The 18,760-nt window shown below is 43.9% G+C and overlaps 1 protein-coding gene across 5 annotated transcripts in view; it reads right to left on the bottom strand.

Annotated features, from left to right (window-relative positions):
• Window positions 1–383: 383 nt before the first annotated feature.
• The window catches only part of LOC124477599 (cytosolic non-specific dipeptidase-like), a 32,390-nt gene continuing 14,013 nt past the window's right edge, over window positions 384–18,760 (bottom strand). For 4 of the 5 annotated variants that reach the window (XM_047035513.1, XM_047035505.1, XM_047035521.1 and 1 more), the window contains 11 exons: window positions 18,639–18,749; window positions 18,350–18,493; window positions 4,299–4,461; window positions 3,772–3,860; window positions 3,230–3,427; window positions 2,745–2,829; window positions 2,054–2,214; window positions 1,692–1,856; window positions 1,385–1,526; window positions 1,094–1,241; window positions 384–817 (listed from right to left, as the gene is read on the bottom strand). In XM_047035513.1, coding sequence (XP_046891469.1) covers window positions 739–817; window positions 1,094–1,241; window positions 1,385–1,526; window positions 1,692–1,856; window positions 2,054–2,214; window positions 2,745–2,829; window positions 3,230–3,427; window positions 3,772–3,860; window positions 4,299–4,461; window positions 18,350–18,493; window positions 18,639–18,749 — 1,485 coding nt within the window. In that variant the 3' untranslated portion in view covers window positions 384–738. The remainder of the gene's footprint in view (window positions 818–1,093; window positions 1,242–1,384; window positions 1,527–1,691; window positions 1,857–2,053; window positions 2,215–2,744; window positions 2,830–3,229; window positions 3,428–3,771; window positions 3,861–4,298; window positions 4,462–18,349; window positions 18,494–18,638; window positions 18,750–18,760) is intronic. The other variant, XM_047035538.1, reaches the window with a different exon arrangement.

Genomic DNA, 18,760 nt, shown 5'->3' with positions numbered 1-18,760 from the left:
GCCTGGCTGCCAGCCCAACTTAGCCCCGCCCACAAACAAATTTGGTCAGGAAGTTGGGTCTGGGATCGCTCGGTTGGGGAAAAAGTATGTCCAAACAGGAGCTGTTCGGACAAATTGTCAGGGCGGGCTTTATACGATGATGGACAGATGATCAACAGTAACGTAATCAACCACGTCACCAAAGAGCGCTTGGGTTGAATTTGTTTTCAACAAACAACATACCACGATGCTCTGATTGGTTGTAGGTATATCCAATTGAGCGAAGAGGCATTTTTTTTACGAGTTCGGTTGAAACACGCCCCATACTCAAAGCCCAACGGAGCAGTTTCAGACTCATATTCTGACTAGAATTATGAGTATGACAACAACAGGCTAAATACCTCTACAACAGTCAAAGATCAGTTTTATTAGAGACTTTCAAAAAATTATAAACAAGGAGACCAAAAAGTGAGAAAGAGCACAAGATAACAGAGAGAAGGATATGGGGGGAGATAGGCCTGCATCACTCCTCTGACACACAACAAGAACATCTGAACGCTGAGCGTATACAATTAACTCATGTTTAAATGTAAAGCGCTTTTCACTGTTGACAACCGATTCAGAGTTTAAACTCTGATTCTGACATTCATGACGTCGATACTCATGTCATTTCAGGGAGGAGGCTCTGTTAAATGGAGTTGTTTTTTAAATGGGGGTGGTGCGACCCCATCCACTTCAGAAGTGCAAATAACAATTCAATTAGACAGGGGTCTTCTTGATTTTTGCCACTTCATGTAGGTAAGTGATGAACAGCTTGGTGCCTTCGATATAGTTGTACCTGAGAGGTCAAAGGGGAAGGAGAGATGTCAGGATGGAGAAAGATGCCCACACTTAGAGTGAAAAGTGCCTTGAACTGTAACGTTGGGATTATTGATTGAAGAATCAATGAAATAGCTAATTAAAGTGAGTGAGTGAGCAAACACATTTTAGCTGGCTGGCCTGGAAGGAAGGAAGGAAGGAAGGAAGGAAGGAAGGAAGGAAGGAAGGAAGGAAGGAAGGAAGGAAGGAAGGAAGGAAGGAAGGAAGGAAGGAAGGAAGGAAGAAAGGGGCTGACCTGCTCATCTTCTCGTTCTGGGAGTGCAGTCCATCGTCAAAGCCTCCGATGGGCAGCATGATGATGCTCTTTCCTGTCACGTCCTGGAAGGTTCTAGCAATGGGGATGGTACCTCCCTCGCGGATCAAATCTGGATCTACGTTAAAAACTGGTAGACACACAGAGAACACACACACATTCCCACATATTGGTTTCTTGTTGAACTCATTCATTGTTAGGCCAAGAGGGGACCTCCACACCAGTCAGTCAATGAGCAGTCCAGAAATCACATCCATCAAGGATGAATCATACCTCTCTTGACGGCAGCCTTCCCAGCAGTGTACAGGGGGTGCTTGGTGTCAGCCAGCCAGGGCTTGGCCCCGATGATCATAGTCACTTTCAGCTTGTTGGGACTTTTCCTCTTGGCAAACACAGAGTGTAAGTAGTCTGTCACCTGCACAGACAGGACAGGACAGACAGGCATCACTGGTTCAGTTACTGACAACTTCAATAAAGTATCTATCTTCTTAGTTGTTCTTGTATAACTTTTGTTAATGATGGTCAACCAAGTCTAGACAAGGTAGTCCTTTCTTTCATATTTTGTTGGTCCACGACCCACCTGTTTCTTGACCACAGCAGGGTCCATGTCAGGCACCTGTCGGATAGAGAACTTGGCGGTGACCTTAGCCGGAATCACGGTCTTGGAGCCCGAGCCTGAGAAGGCTCCTTCAATGCCATGGATGGACACTGTGGGGTAGCGCCACCTGTGAGCCAACAGGTCCACCTGTGAAAAAGACACACAGTTTAAGTTTCATCATGCAATAAGACATTTCAATTCATACGTTTCTATTTACAATGAGGCCTGGTAAGGCAAGCGGAAGAGTACAAAAACGTGCACAAAAGGGTTGGAATCAAACAGAACAATAATGCACTGGGTCAAAAGCACATTCAAAGAAACAACTCTTCTTTCCGCATCCTCACCTTGCTGCTGTACATGAGCTGGTCGACACCCATTTTGTTCTTGTAGCTCTCGATGTCAAACTCGATGTCTTGGTACATCTTCCATTCCTCATCAGACAGGGGTGCCACAGCTTCTCTGATGCCCGGGATGAGGATCTTACCACTGGGGCTGATCAGCGTGTCTGGGGAAAGGGGAGGGGGTGCACAAGACACAACCACTGTCATGAAGGTCGTACTTCCATATCACCTGATGTTCGATTCACACAATCAACTACAGGTGTGTTCATGGAAACTCATAAGACGTCCCCTTTAGGCCACATGAATATTGCATGGATTCAGAGAGACAGACACATGCTCACACATCATGTGTGGCTGTGTACTTACACATGGTCATGAAGCTCATGAAAACATACTGACTGATTCAAATGTATTCCTTCAGTAGACGCTTTTAGCAGACAATGAATATTTGAAAATACTATACACTGTCACACTGACAATGAATTGATTTACGTGCAATTGAAATGACAGATTGAAGATTAAAAGAACCTTCAAACCATGTCACTGTTGCCCACATAACATACCGATGACCTAGCAAACTCTAATAAAAAACAAGGAAGAAAAGACAAGCATTTCAGACAAAGGGAGAAGGAAATGTAAGAAGAAAATAGCTATGGATGAAAGAAAGATTCCAAATGGAAGGTCAATAATTCACCTAGGATGCCAATCAGATCAGTCATTGGCTCCATCACGGTGCCTCCAAATACCCCAGAGTGGAGATCCTGTTTGGGACCCTCCACCTCCACACACACACGCATACACACACCTGTAATGAACCATCCTTCATGCATGGAAACTTTTTTTTTTAAGCCACAGGCATTACCAATGGCATGTCTATTTCTGCTTTTTTATGTTGCAGCTTCCTGTTGCAGTGTGATGATTTTGGTTAGTGTAACTGCTTTTAACCACTGTCTATTGCAGACGTAATGACATTAAGTTACATACTCTACATATTTGTCATTACACAACACCTTTAACAAGGTCCCACTCAAGGACATCAAATCTGTCACCCCCCACACTTTTTATTAAGATAATTATATTGAATGCATCCTCAGATATAAAAAAAAAAGCTATCCCACCCACATTCAAAAACAAACCCACACCCCTGGCCCCACTCACAATACAATCCTATACATCTACCTCAGCAAAGAAGTAGCAATTGCCCCTGGTGCCATACGTGAGGGCAGGTCGGCGACTCAGCCAGCCACAGTCAGAGATGACAATGTAATCCACGTTGGAGAAGAAAGTGTCTCTCTGGGCCACTATCATGGCCTCCAGGCCATTGGAGCCTGTCTCCTCCATCCCTTCAATGATGAACTTCACATTCACTGGTAGGTCCTGGAGGGGGCACAGTATGAAACATTGAAGAATAGAAGCAATCTGATTCTCACTGACAACAGCTGCTCGTTCAGTGTGCTCTACAGGGCAGCTAGAGATTCTCAGAAAGTTGGCTCTGCCATGCCGATATTACATGTTTAAGACAATCTGCATCTTGAATTCAAGGGAAGATCTCCTATTACAAGTAATTGAAGCCATTCATTTCCCAGACCCAATTTAACCCCAGTCACTTTCTACAGTTTCCAGCTTTTTTCCAGAAGAGGATTTCTAGAGAAGGGACGAGTTCTCTAGTTTGGTTCAGGCCAATATGGTTACGGGAACCCTCCCTGCTGTGTAGGACTCACCTGGTTAAGGGCCTGGTAGGCCTCCACTGTGTGGATCCAGGCCAGAACAGGAGCTTTATTGTCTGATGCCCCTCTTCCATACAGGTTTCCTGTACAGCACACCAAACATGTAACATACTGTCTCTCGAAGTCAAGATCTAAAAAATTTTTTTTCATTATCTCAAGCAGTGGTTCAGGTGCCTCTAACACTGTGGTTCTAAAACTGTTTCAAGGCCACTTCGAGGGTGTTTGAAAGTCTGAAAACCACTGCTCTAACACAATGGATCAGAGATGGTTTGGTGCCCAACATTTTGCCAACAGTAATGGCTACTGTACTTAAAAAGAGAGGCTTTAAGGATGAAAACAACCCTTACCAGAAACAAAATACTGTTCAAAATAATCTTTTTACTTTTATGGATGATATTTTTCTTGTCTGTCACAGTGGAGCCCAAGGGCGTTTTCCCAAAACTCACCCACCAACATCATGACAGAGTAAAGCGAATGTAAACTATGAATAGAATGTTTCTGACCCCACACCTGATTCTTACCATTGATGTCAGTCAGATTGTAGGGCTCTGTGGACCAGCCATCCTCCTTCTTTGCTGGCTGGACGTCCACGTGGCCATACACACACACCGTGTGCTTACTGGGGTCACTCCCAAACGTAGCGGCTACCACCTTGGGTAGGGCCAGCTTCTGACCATCTGGGAGCTACGAGGACAAGGAGACAAGATCTCTGGATAGCGCCTTAGATAAAGGTGCTTGTAATAAGCGTTTGTTAACAGGCAAAATTCACTAATCTATTTAAAATATATCCACTTTATATTGTTGTTAACTATAGCCAGCCCCTTTGGAAGCAGCTGAATATCGGTTGTAAAAGCGAATTCGCTTCTAAATAACGAGACAGATTTTTTCTTACTACTTCATTTCAATACGAAGGCCTTTGTTAATCACATTTGCGGTACTGCCCTCCATTGAAGTATAAAAAGGTTCTTGAGATCTTCGTAGCAAACTCGCTGCAGACCAGTGGACCAATCAGAGTGAAGGGGCTGGGTTGCGAAGCCAGACTGAAAATGTATTTGTTCATTGGTTGTGCTCCGGGGGCGTCGTTAGTCCCTTTTTACTGGGGCACGTGCCCCAGTATAAATCTGCTGTGCCCCAGTAAAATCTAAAAGTTTGAGTTTTAACTACTTACTTTATTAGTCAGTGCATTCATTTAGAAAATGTACGCAGTATCCCAATCAATGCTTGCAAAAGTGTTTGACCGAAAACCCAAACCTATATGCATTCAGAATTCCATGTCAGTGCGCTCTTCTGAGCTTGCCAAATAGCCACTGCGGCACAGACATATAGGTCCAGGGGGTATTCCAGAAAGCAGATTATGCAACATAACCAGGTAAATTAACCCACTAGCTGATTCACAATGTTGCAGCAACCTACTGGCAATGATGCTACAACGCTGGGTGTCAGCTGGGGAGCTAACTTACCCGGGTATGTCACATAACCTGCTTTCTGGAATACCCCCCCGGTGTCGGACTTGGCACACAAGTCAGAATTGAGGTAGGTTAAGAAACATTACAAAACTAAAGATGGTTTTTAAATGATAGGCCTACCGATCATCTTATTTTGACTACAACATAAAAACAATATTACATGAAGCTCAAAAAAACAGTATTTGCGCCCAAATGAATGCAAAAAAAAGGGGTTGCGTTAACTATTGATGTCCCTGTCAAAGCTGATATCAAACTTGCTTCTCTGAACTGTTGTATAGTGGGTTAAGCAAGGGGAGTTTCTATAGCCTAGTAGGGCATTGCGCGCAGCAATCTTAAAAGAAAAAAAGGGATATGAATTAGGGGCCTGTGCCCCAGTAGTGTTATAACGCCTCTGGGTGTGCTTACATTTACATTACATTTAGTCATTTAGCAGGTGTAATGGAAATGTTGGTCATATACAGCACACCGTGCATTTTGTCACCTGCGGTGTGTTTTTTTTTTTAAGACACTGATGTGTGACTTAAGGAAAATCACAAAAAGAAACCATCAAAGTCTGCAACCATAAATTGTTCTAGGTAACGTTAGCTAATATTTGCTAACAAGTGTCAACATAAAACGCTGATGCAGTTTTAAAAGAAAGTCATCGCAGGTTTCATCAAATATAGTTAACATCAGACAGAATAATAACATCCAGAAATCAGCAAACTATATTGATTAAAAAAAAAATTCAAGTTGTTCAATTTATTGCAACAAACGTGCTCACAAACTTACCTTTAACTCCATCCGTAAAATTATTCGCGATTTAGAATTTGTGACCCTCTGAATTAACCGTTGGACAGCTTGTGCATGAGACGGGAGGGCATGAGACGGGAGGGCATGAGACGGGAGGGCATGAGACGGGAGGGCATGAGACGGGAGGGCATGAGACGGGAGGGCATGAGACGGGAGGGCATGAGACGGGAGGGCATGAGACGGGAGGGCATGAGCAGGGTTGCCAGGTCTGTGTGACAAAACCAGCCCAATGGCCTATCAAAACCAGCCCAAAACCAGCCCAATGGCCAATAAAACCAGCCCAAAAACCAGCCCAATATCAGAACTCAAAATATGCCCCTGCCAAACCATATACACTGCTTTTAAAGTCCAACAGCATTGCTTTCATTGCCAAATCTATTGTAATATTTACAAAGTAACACCAAATGTTTAGTATGCCAGCATTAAAACCAGTTTTCAGGAGATTTTCTCAGGAGACTGAGAGCATTAGGCACGTGTGCACACGCACAGTGCATGTGTGCATGTGTGCGTGCCCCATGTCCATTTGTGTATGTGCTGATCTGGAGTCAGTTTGGTAGGATTTAAAGATATTAATGTAATTTGCATGCAAAATAGGTCTACCCGAACCCAGGGCTGGCTTAAGACAATGGGCTTTAGGGGCTGCAGCCCCGGGCCTCGCCACCAGGGGGGCCTCAGGTTGCCCTATGTCGAGTGAGTCAACGGCACCGCGCATAACATTAGAAAAATTCAGAGTGAAAACAAAAATAATGTGCGAAAATGTCCGGTCAAGGAAAGCAGAGAGTGTGGCCAAAATCCGCGATGGGACTAAACTCGAATAGCTTCGGCAACTTTTTATAGTACAAAATCGTTGTCAATCAAAAGGAGATGCAGTCTTTCGACACACCCTCCAATCATCAAGCAGAAGCCCAGCGTCCAGGCCAGCCCACTCCTCCATTCACTCCCAGAGACGCTGAGCGTCCAGAAAAGAATAAAATGGAAGGGAAAAAATATGCTGAAAAAGCCAGGTAAAAAAAGAAAGATTTGTCACTTCATAAATCTGGGTTCCTGCAAAGATGGGAACGATATGTTTTCTCAAAAGCCCTGAATCTTTCAGGTAAACATTTGGGTTGTAATTTCCGGAAAATATAGGTAAGAATATGACTCTAACGTAATGTTCATATTAGGCTAGGCTACATAAAGCTAAAAAAAGCAATTTTGCACTGAAATGTATGTAAAAATTTCCGCTCGAGCGCCGTGCGCGCTCACATTAATGTGAAGTTCCAATTTAACCTCACATCAAAACCTTGACTAGGTAGGCTATTAGGTTCGGGTTAAGCACCAAATGTATATCAGTTTTTTGATATTTTAGGGGAGGCTGAGCTCCCATTGCAGTCTTAAAGAAATCGCCACTGCACCCAACACTTTTTCTGCTTTTGAGTTCCATTTTCACATTCTCTCAGCCTACTGCCTTGAACAGACCACCTAGCTACATAAACACATTCCCGAATTCAACGGCGGCGTCATTATTTTGATCAGCGTAACCGGCGTAGTGCAAGCGTAGGGCTTGGGTTCGGTGGGAAAAAATTTAAGGTTCGGCCGAAACCCAATCCCGTCCAAAAGCCCAATATTCGACCGAATCCGAATCCTGGATTCGGTGCATCCCTACTCAATAGAGCATGACATACTGCACCAACTTCTTTCTTTTCTTTCAACTTGTTCTCTACTTTGAAGAGCTCATTGATGAGTTTGCATTGAGAAAGAGCAGAAAACTGAGCTTTTAATATCACTGATGTGATGATGGTGAGTCACATGTTTAAACTGATCATATTTATAGAGTGGCTCTGTGGACTTTAAAGGGGCAATTGACTGCAAAACCGATTTTACCTTGTCATTGTTGAAAAACGACAGTTCGGAGGGTAAACTGAACATACCGTGAATATCAAAGTCCATTGACACCTCTTTCCTATTCAAATCTCAAAAAGAAGAAAATTGGCTGTAAAACGCTAGCTTTTCAACAAAGCCACCGGTCCTACGTAGGACCGGTGATCGCCCTCTTATTGGCTCTGGTCTGTATCTTTGTCACGCCCCAGAATTTACATCCAGACCAGCCAGAGGTAGCGTCTATCTCCGATACTAGTTTAGCTGCGCGCTGCTCTGTGTAGGCTACTTATAAGGAATTACAAAGAAGAACGTTTTGAATTATAACAAGGATATTGATTATGGACCACGGTCGTAAATGCTGTGTTCCAGGCTGTACAGGGAAGGCTAACACTCACAGTCTTCCCAAGGAGCCAAACATTCAACAGGCATGGCTGCTGTTGTCTATGAGAAGATCCCGGCGAAGTTCGACACTCAATGATTGAGTCAATCATTCATTTGCTCTGAACATTTCACCCAAGACAGTTTTGACAACCTTGGACAATTTCAAGCAGGATATGCTAGGAAGCTGAACCTGGAAAGAGGTGCTGTTCCAACCGTATGCTCATTGCAACCGCAAGCTATAAGGACAGTATGATGTTGTGCTAACAGTTATTAGCAATGCTAACGTTTCCTGTATATAGCATACCAGGTAGAATGCTAAATACGTTTCTACACACATCAAATGACTCTAGCTAGACTAGCTGTAGTCGGCATTAGAAGGGAAGCTTCCGAAAAATAGCCAGAAAACGAACTGCAGTCTGGCTTATTGCTAACGCCTGTCTAGATAATCTATTTGAAAGAACTGGAGAAAGGCAGGTTTTAGATACAGGATACGTTAGCATTGCTAGTAACTGTTACTAGTAACACCTAGACTGTAGGCATGTAAACAAGTTTAGCTTGCTAGTTAATGCAAGAGCATAGAATGTGTGATAATTTAGCCTAGTTTATTGGCAATGGGGCTAACGTTGATTCATGTTCCTGACTGTGTTTCATTCAAATAAATAACCTGTGTAATGAAAATCTACAATTCACGATGCATGTTTGTCCAGATCTTTGTCATGTTATTTTACAGCAAGATATCTAGAGCTAGCCTAGCTAGCTAACTGAAGCCGAGTAGAATCACGATATGGTTTGGTTGCTAAGCTGTAGCCTAACGTTCTACCCACCTAAGTCAATCCAGTTTGCTTCAACAACAGAAGTGGAAACAAGTAATGTTATCATTTCAAATGATATATAGTCAATCTGTTGAAAACAGTGTTGTGTAGACACAATAGATTTATTTGCGCGTTTTTATTTCAAGTCTCCAACTTCGGTGTTTCAGCAAGTGCTGCTGTTGGCCTTGTTGCGTTTTTGCTCCCAGCTTCACTCGTTGATAACCAACCAATCAGCGCGCAGCTTATCTAAATATTAATGAGCATACCATAAAAGGAGAAAAGCTAGTGTTTTTTCCCGGGAACATTTCAGAGGATCTGTCAGAGGGCATAGAACAGCACCCGGGCCATTTTCAACCCAACCAATGTTACATACCCTATTCGGAGACCTTAAGGAACAGTGTGAAATACCCAAAAAACCCAGTCAATTGCCCCTTTAAAGCACTGATGTGTCAGTGCACCTGGCGTGGGTTGGTGTGCGTGTCATGATGTGCGTTGGGGCAATATAGGGGCCTCATCCTGGTAATTAGCCCCAGGCCTCAAAAGGTCTTAATCCGGCCCTGCCCGAACCAGCAGACAAAAAAATCAACCCGCGGCAACACTTCAAAAGTAGCCCAATTCCGCTGGAAAACCGCGGACCTGGCAACACTTGGAGGGCATGAGACGGGAGGGCATGAGACGGGATGAGACGGGAGGGCATGAGACGGGATGAGACGGGAGGGCATGAGACGGAAGGGCATGAGACGGGAGGGCATGATACGGGAGGGCATGAGACGGGAGGGCATGAGACGGGAGGGCATGAGACGGGAGGGCATGAGACGAGGCTGCAGCCATACCCGCCTCAAATTTGTCTCTTTTGCCTGACTATCGTTGAAAAAAATCAGATTTAGTTGTAGTTTTTGCATGTTCAACATGGATTGCAGGTCAAAAGTTGAATGAACAGTACTTATGTCCTTTTGATTTCTTAAGTCGTTGTTGCCCATAACACGCTAGCATTCTGCTAACGAGTGCTGATTCAGAGCTGCCAACTCTCACGGTTTCGCCGTGTGACACACACATTTCAACCATTTCTCACGCTCTCACGCCACACCTTGTATATCTCACGCTGAAAAGGCAACGCCAAACAAGTAGCCAATCTAACGTTGTGAACAGTAACGGACGACGCGCAGATTAACGGAGTGAAGCAACATTGACGCGCAAACAGCCGTGCAAACTCGCATTGTCTCTCCCCCCACTCCATGGCGAGAGTTACATAGGGGGGGGGGTGGGGCGGGGGGGAGTGAAGCTAGCGAAAGCTCGCCTCGGGGGGGGGGGGGGGGGGGGGGGGTGAAGCTCGCGAAAGCTCGCCCCTCGCACCAAATCTCATGCCAAGGTTTTGGAAAAAGTTGGCAGCCCTGTGATTGAAGGACTGACTACGACCAGAGATCCCGCTTGATGGCATCCGAAGCAGAACCAGAATTTCAGAGCATTAGCAACATTAGCAAGCCAAAACTCTTTCTAGCATGTGTATTGACAGGGAGAGCCTAACCTGTCAGTTGTGTTATCGATGCCTCGAGAGAAAAGTGGAAGTAACCAGAGCTTATAGCTCTGGTCGTACGATGCAGTGTTTCCCACAGATTAGAAATCTAATTGTGGCGGGGAGGGGTGGGGGGGTCGTAATAATTCCTTTGTTAATAATTCGTTACACAATAATTTGTTACATTACATATTAATCCAAAATGATTCACACCTTCACAAAATTAACAACAACTAACATCATTTCTGCATTATGCATGTAGCAACGCTAGTGCTAAACAACTATTTAACTGGTCGGCTCCATGACGCCGGGTAAGTAGCTAGCTCTTGAGACTTCTCATCAAAAGAACGAAGGGGAAACTTCGAGTACTGTAAGTCGCTCTGGATAAGAGCGTCTGCTTAATGACTAAATGTAAATGTGAGTAAGGTACCTAGCAAAAAGTAGCCTCAACTTTCCTCGACTTTTAGCTACGGCACTAATGCTGAAGGCTCGCTGATATAGCTGTCGGTCTTACTAGAACGGCATATGTATGCATTGTTGCTAACGTGTGCTGACGTTGTGACTGTGTGCATATCTGAGAAAGACGCATGAGTGACAGAGAGACGGAGGGAGAGCAGGGGAAAGGAAATGCAGCTGAACGAATACGCTGCGTGTTTTAACCTAAATAGCGATAAAAAAAATGTTTTACGAAACGCAATGTGTGGCGGCCGGTGTTGATTCTGTGGCGCACCGCCCCAAATTAGTCTATGTGTGGGAAACACTGCGATGTGTATGACGTCAATTACATTTTCAAATTAAGCAATAAGCCCCAAGAGGCCGTGGTTTACGCCAATTTTAGAACAGGTAAGGGGAGTTGTTAGGCACGACGCAAGTGCCGAAAACCCCCTTACCTGTTCTAAAATCAGCGTAAACCACGGACTCGCGAGGCTTATTGCTTTTCTAAAACTGTTACTACAAATATTTGATATGGTTTCATCAATAAAAACAATTAAAAACAAAATAGTTTAATAATAAACCGTCATTCTTCCGCTACTACAAAGTATAGTTCCAACATAAATCGTTGCCACGCAACAGCCAGATGGACATCTTTGCCGTCTTTTTCAATTTGAAATATTCGATGCGCAGTAATATGGAATGTTAAAGAATGTTATGAGGACAACCTGTGAGGTTATGCTGGATTTTACAACGTTATGGAATGCCATATAGCCAATCACAATCAAGGATGGGAACAACCAGTTTTAGAAGCCGAGGTTTGATATTTCCAGGCAAGACCGAACGGTCGAGGTTAGTATGTTCATGATATGTTTTTTTATTTTTGCTCTTTTCATTTTGTAAATGAAAATAAATGGTAGGCTATTGTAGCTATCTCTCAAGTCTTGTCACGGTGTGTTTCAGGTGTTGTCTAGCAAACAATTAGCCTACTTTTGATAGAAAGCGGACAACACGGTTCTGCTAAAATGGCTTTAATTCCAACACAAATAAAGACTCTTTTAGAAAGGTAACAATTTCTTTGTCGCCGTTGATGTCTTCAGTATCGTCTAGATCAGGGATTCCGTTCTTGAGCTGCCTATAGGGGGTGCGCGAGAGGAAAAATGTAATGGTGGTCTATTGGTGTAATATGAATTATTATATTGCAACGACAGTACAAGTCCTAATGGGTCCTGCTAGCCGCGTATTGCCCTCCTCGCCGGTCTAACACGGATCCGGACCAATTATTTGTTTGTAAACATTCGGGATGGGCGCGCAGCATGGTGGCAGAAAACGGGGAAAATATAGCTTTTATAAGGGCTAGAGAATTACATGGATTATTCCAATAGTTAGATTATAAAAGACCAAAAAGGTCGAGGAGGACAACCTTTTTGGGAGAAAGCGATTCCACATTGATCTGTCACATCAGAATTTTGATTTGGACGAAAGTCTTGAAATTTGAAATTCTTTTTTGCAGTTTTACAGTCAGTCCTACAACAAAAAAAGTTGAGCAGGGCAGCTTTCAAGAGATCTGGGAATTCTGCTTTTTGCCAGCTGGTCCAATTATTTTTGTGATTTGTGTAAAACTGGCAATCTGCGTCCCCGTTACTGTACAGTAGTGTTTTGACGTTAGCCTCAGTCAGACTCGGGTCGCTCACTGGCAGTCTGCACAATGTTGTTTGTCACTCCATTCTACACTTAGAACGTCAAGGAGGACTGCCTTTGGTAGATACGAGCCTGCTGAAGATAGCCAGAATCCCGGATTTCTTCAACCAAGCCTGTTTCATCATTTGCCTGAGAAAGCAACCTCCGTTACTAGCTAGCCAGGCTAGTTTTGACCGTTTCACTCCTCAGGCTATTTAAAGGTACATGTTAATAATAATAATAATTCATTTTATTTGAGGGCGCCTTTCAAAGCACCCAAGGTCACCTTACAGGGCATAGTTAAAAAACAAAATCAACAATGATAAAAAACAAGAACAAGACACATTAAAACAATTTACACAGGGGTGGTGAGATGTGTGATAGACAATGAATTATATGGAATATGACAGTTTGAAAAGATGGGTTTTTAGATGGGTCTTGAATGTGGAAAGAGTGTCGGAGTTACGAATGACAGGTGTGAGGGCATTCCAAAGGTGGGGGGCAGATCGGCTGAATGCCCTGGACCCCATGGTAACCAGACGGGCGGGTGGAACAGTAAGTTGAGTGGAAGAGGAGGACCGGAGAGTGCGGGTGGGGGTGTTGAAGTGTAGGAGTTCACAGATGTATGGAGGGGCGAGGTTGTGGAGGGCCTTGAAGGTGAGGAGCAGAATCTTGTAGTGGATGCGGGTTTTGACCGGGAGCCAGTGAAGCTGCTGAAGAACAGGAGTGATGTGATTAATGGAGGGGGTTCTGGTGATGATACGGGCGGCAGAGTTCTGGACCAGTTGGAGTTTACGGATGGACTTGAGGGGGAGACCGAAGAGGAGGGAGTTACAATAATCAATGCGGGAAGTGACCAGGGTGTGAACCAAGATGGCTGTGCTATGGGGTGTGAGGGATGGGCGGAGGCGGTTGATGTTGCGGAGATGGTAATAGGCAGACCTGGTGATGTTATTGATGTGTGCTTGGAATGATAGTGTGCTGTCGAGGATGACACCCAGACTCTTAACCTGAGGGGAGGGGGAAACTGAAGTGTTGTCGATAGTGATGGAAAAGCTGTCAGGTTTTGTGAGGGTTGATTTGGTGCCGATGAGGAGAATTTCTGTTTTATTGCTGTTGAGTTTGAGGAAGTTGCAGGTGAACCAGGATTTTATTTCTTGTTAGCCATTGAACGCCAGCAAGATTGGCACGTGACTTGAGCATATAAATTGATGTGTTCCTGTCAAATAAATATTTCTCTCCTTTCTCTCCCATGAGAGCTAGTTCAGAAAACATGTTTCTTTAACCTGCACTGTTAACACTGGGTCAAACACTTACGCCAGGATCGCTGCAGAAACCTACTCTGCAAAACAGGGCGTTTTCACCCATGTAGTTTGTTTGCTTTGTTCCGATTAAGGGATTAATATGATAAAATGTTGCTGTTGCCCCTTTGTTCGGTTTGTGTTTACACTGCAACATTTAACAGCGGACTAAATCTTGTAAACAAACTCACGCGCTAGCAAACTGTTCTCTCATTGGTACGATTTTAGTGTGGGGGTGCGTGAACCCAGTCGGGATGTAGTAGGGGGTGCGTGGCCTAAAAAGTTTGGGAACCGCTGGCCTAGAGTATCCTCCGACCAGCGGTGGCGCTTATACCTCGGATGCACATGAAAAAAGGGGCCTGAGGAGAGAGTTCCGGCTTCAGGGGCCTGAGGAGAGAGTTTCGGTTTAGAGGGGCCTGAGGACGGAGCACTGCAATTGGACCCTTCTGGGCGGCTGACTTGAAACAGTGAATTCTGGTTAGACTTTTTGTCCGACTTGAGACTACGCAGAGGACACGTCACTGTGACGTCGCCTTCAAAGTACCGTGAGATCGATTCGAGAACTGCCGGCTGTGTAGCCGAGCGCATTTTCTCAAGAGCAACTGCACGGGTTCAAGTGACAGCTATTTCATGATTGGCCAGACTCGCACACGACAACTTTGACATGTGTTTTGGAATATTCGGACACCTTCAGTTTCGCCAACGCTCAAAAAAGTTTAATTGAATAAAAAATGTGTTGAAGAAAGGGTTTTAGTCAGCCTCTTCACTAACGGAAAGACTAAGTTAAATTATAAATAAAGTAAAGTAAGCAAAAAGCGCTTGATCGGCCATGACTGACATCAACGTAGCAAACCACGAGAAGCTGGAATGTCCGACTTCACAGAGCCGTTTTCAACTCCTCCCCGGCTAATGAGTGGCACGGTGCGTTACGCAGATTGAAAACATGGTTGCGATCAACCATGACACAAAAAAACCTAAATGGCATTGCTGTGTGCCATATTCACCAAGACGTAGCCTACTTTACAAACTGGACAGACAAGATATTGCCCAGCAATATCTTCAGGGAAATGAAAGGAGGAGAGATGTTTTTGGGGCCTATCCACCTGATTCCTAGCTCCCATGAACCATTTCCTGGATTATGGGCGCGACTAACCAACAACAATTCCTATATGAACACTTGCATCCCACCTTTACTGGCAGTACTGCAATTAAATCTGTGGAGGTCTTTTGTAGCCCAAACACAAAGTAGGATGCGGATTTCCTCCATCGGCTTTTTAAATTTCTAAATGTAAAAATATTGTAAATGTATTTTATGTATGTAAATATACATTTACATTTTTACATTTTACACTTTTTGTCCACAAAATGAGTACACAAATGATAGTGTTTTGGGTGGTCTCTTCAAGGCTAGGTTTTTCAGCTACATTCTTTTGTAGTCCTCATCTGTTGGCAGGCGATGGAAACTGCACCGTTTGTCACAAGAACAATCCCTTTTTGTCGTGGGTGTGTTCAACACACTGTCGTTGAAGCCACAGATTTAGCTAAATCTGGTTGTTACTGTAGTAAAGCCGCGAACAGTGCAACAGGTAGCCTACCAGAGCTCCGCAATGACATTTTATAACAATAATAATAACAATATAAATGACATACATATGTTTAAAAACAAACCAGTTTTAGTTATATTACAGTTTAAATTACTTTAGAAAGAATCACTGTTGACGGCTGGCTGGGACTAAGACTAACGTATAGCAAATAGCAACTTCCGCTACTCACCGGACGTTTCACCCATAATCATTTCTACAGTAGACCCCCTGAGAATAAGGTGGATAGAGGGTTTTCACGACGCGTCATCAGACCGTAAGTCGCCATTTTGGAGGCACTCTGCATCACAACAAAGCACAGGCACTGAGGTATACCGAACGTCGTCAAGGAAAATGGTTAATTATTGCCGTGTTTCAGGTTGTACCAATAGGACAGATCGAGAAAAAACATTTGGAATATTATCAACTTCCAAAAGTTATTAAAAACCAGGGAGATGAATGCCAGAGATTATCAAAGGAAAGAAGGTAGGGCCTACTTGTGGTTGGCAATGCTCAACCAAGATCTACGAGGGAAAAAACACGTTTGAGAGTCACTTGGCTACACCTTGAGTATCGCAATGATATCATACAGTTAAGGTTAGGTTGGTTAAAGACGTTATTGCATTACTTACTTTGGCCTTCACAATCACAACACAACGGTCGTTGATAACTTGGTACTGCGTCTCCCTCACCCATCCACACACCATCTGGCTATAGGCCTCCAAACCTTTGTAGGATCTAAGGTCCCGATATAGTCAACAACCAGGTCGCGATTTGATTAGCCTTTCGGTTGTTTAGACATGGCTACATTCACTTAAAGTATCCAAAGCGCACAGTACTCCATTGCACTCCGTTCAGTTTGTTTACACCGAGTGCCTCCACAATGGCCGCGCTTCCGGGCTACCGCCCAGAACGTGACGTCGGTGAAAACCCTCTATTGAGTCTGCTTCTAGAGAGTAAATTTGTTTGGCAGCAGAGGGATATATATTTTTTTTTATCAATTTAGTTTATTATTGGAAAAAATGTACAATGAAAAGTCATACTTGCAGAGGGAATCCCAAATATTTAATTTAAAGTTTAAATTTCATTTCACATTTCATGGTATGTAGGCTATACTTATTTTTATTTATGTCAATCTGTTTAAGTGTTTATACTTCCGTGTTCATACACATTGTTATATTTGTAATCATTTACATCCTGCTGAGATCAGCAAATGTTTAAATAAAACATTTGGAGAGGGCATGAAGTTTTGGTGCGTGATTGACATACTAATGTTTATTGCAGCTTCTAGGCCTACATATATATTACATAAAATAACTAATTGAGTTGGAACCATTTGCTGACAGCTTGGTCCCCCCCAGTTCAAAAATTCCATCTGCACCCCTGTTACAAAGGCAGCGCATATGAGTAAAAACACAGATTACCGATGCTGGGAGGGTAAAAGGGAAAGTGGGTGTCCTAACGGTGCGTGTCCACTACAGCGGAGCGGGGCGGGGCGGAGCGGAGCAGCGGCTTCCAATCAATCGCTCCCACAATGCCCTACACCAGTATCAACGCCCGGTTTCATTGAAAATGGATTGGAAGCCGACGCTCCGCCCCGCTGTAGTGGACACGCACCGTAAGAGATGGGAGGAGAGGTGTATTTTTCCCCTGTAACATGTTCATGTTAGCTATAACTTCGTGAACCAATATTTGTATCTCCTGTACACTGAACTTTCTTTTTCTTTTCCTCGAATCACCCATGGTGGCAGTAAAATGCAGGCGATTTCTCCCGTCTTTTAACGGCGCGCTAATTAACACTAACGGTGCGTGTCCACTACAGCAGAGTGGAGCGGCGTCGAGCGTCGGCTTCCAATCCATTTTCAATGAAACCGGGCGTTGACGCTGTTGTAGGGCATTGTGGGAGCGTACGCGTGCGTCATCGCCCAGTTTCATTGAAAATGGATTGGAAGCCGACGCTCCGCGCCGCTCCACTCTGCTGTAGTGGACACGCACCGTAAAGGGCGTAGTAAGGCGCTGATTGCCCGACGGGGATCTGGTTTTATAAATACCACGCAAAATGCGGAAATACACCGTGCGCTATTTGCGGTTGGGCAAAGGCGCAGATTAAGCTGCGGTCGCAATGTTAGTAAATGAGAACCTTAGTATTTTGAAGTGTAAATGAGCAGCAATAAATGTGTACTTTTAAATCTATGCAATCTTCATAAAGTATGCATTTTTATGTAAAATATACAGAAATATCAATTGTAAAATTTCTGAAAAAATAACGGACCCATCTATAACCAACACAAGCACACCTCACAATTTACCCAGAAATTGTACCCTGTCTAGTTTTAAGTTGAAATGCTTATTAGAACATCAATAGCGGCACTGGACTCATTTACAGAATATGAACTTCACATTCTGTGTAAACAATTCTCCCTGTGGTAGGCCTACTATATTTTGTAATGATTTACATTTACATTTAGTCACTTAGCAGACGCTCTTATCCAGAGCGACTTACAGTAAGTACAGGGACATTCCCCCCGAGGCAAGTAGGGTGAAGAGCCTTGCCCAAGGACACAACATCATGGGCATGGCGGGGAATCGATCCGGCAACCTTCTGATTACTAGCCCGACTCCCTCACCGCTCAGCCATCTGACTCCCGTAATGATATTGGAGGAATTCCAAGACTAAGCTCAGTATGTTGCTTTACATTGTTTGCTCAAAACGAGATAAACATAGATAAAGCACGAGTAATAGGACACGTCTCACCTCCTGTTCTCCAATATCCACCAGTTCCACCTTCCCTCCCATGGCCCTTAGCTTCTCAGCAGTCATGTCCATCATCTGATGTAGGTCTGACCTCTTCAACATGTCACTGGAGTCACTTTCTACCGCAACCCAGTCCCTCAGGGTCTGATGCACATGCAAGAGGATGCACATGTAACATACGCATATGTTAGCACAAACAGATGCTTGTACATGTGCACACACGCACACTATGTATTACAGGAGTTACATTCAGAGACGGACAATAGAAAACATAACTTTCTTAACTTACCTCTACGTATTCCTGTTGATGGCTGTCCACATACTGAAAGAGCTCTCCAAACTGGAATGGGGACACATTAGATGTTAGGACCAGAAAGACGGGCAGCTGCCAGATGTTCATCTATAAAAAAA

This window comes from Hypomesus transpacificus, chromosome 2, assembly GCF_021917145.1.
Source record: "Hypomesus transpacificus isolate Combined female chromosome 2, fHypTra1, whole genome shotgun sequence".
Taxonomy (NCBI): Eukaryota; Metazoa; Chordata; class Actinopteri; order Osmeriformes; family Osmeridae; genus Hypomesus; species Hypomesus transpacificus.
Note: the sequence above shows the minus strand (reverse complement) of the source record. Positions and strands in the feature narration are given on the sequence as shown.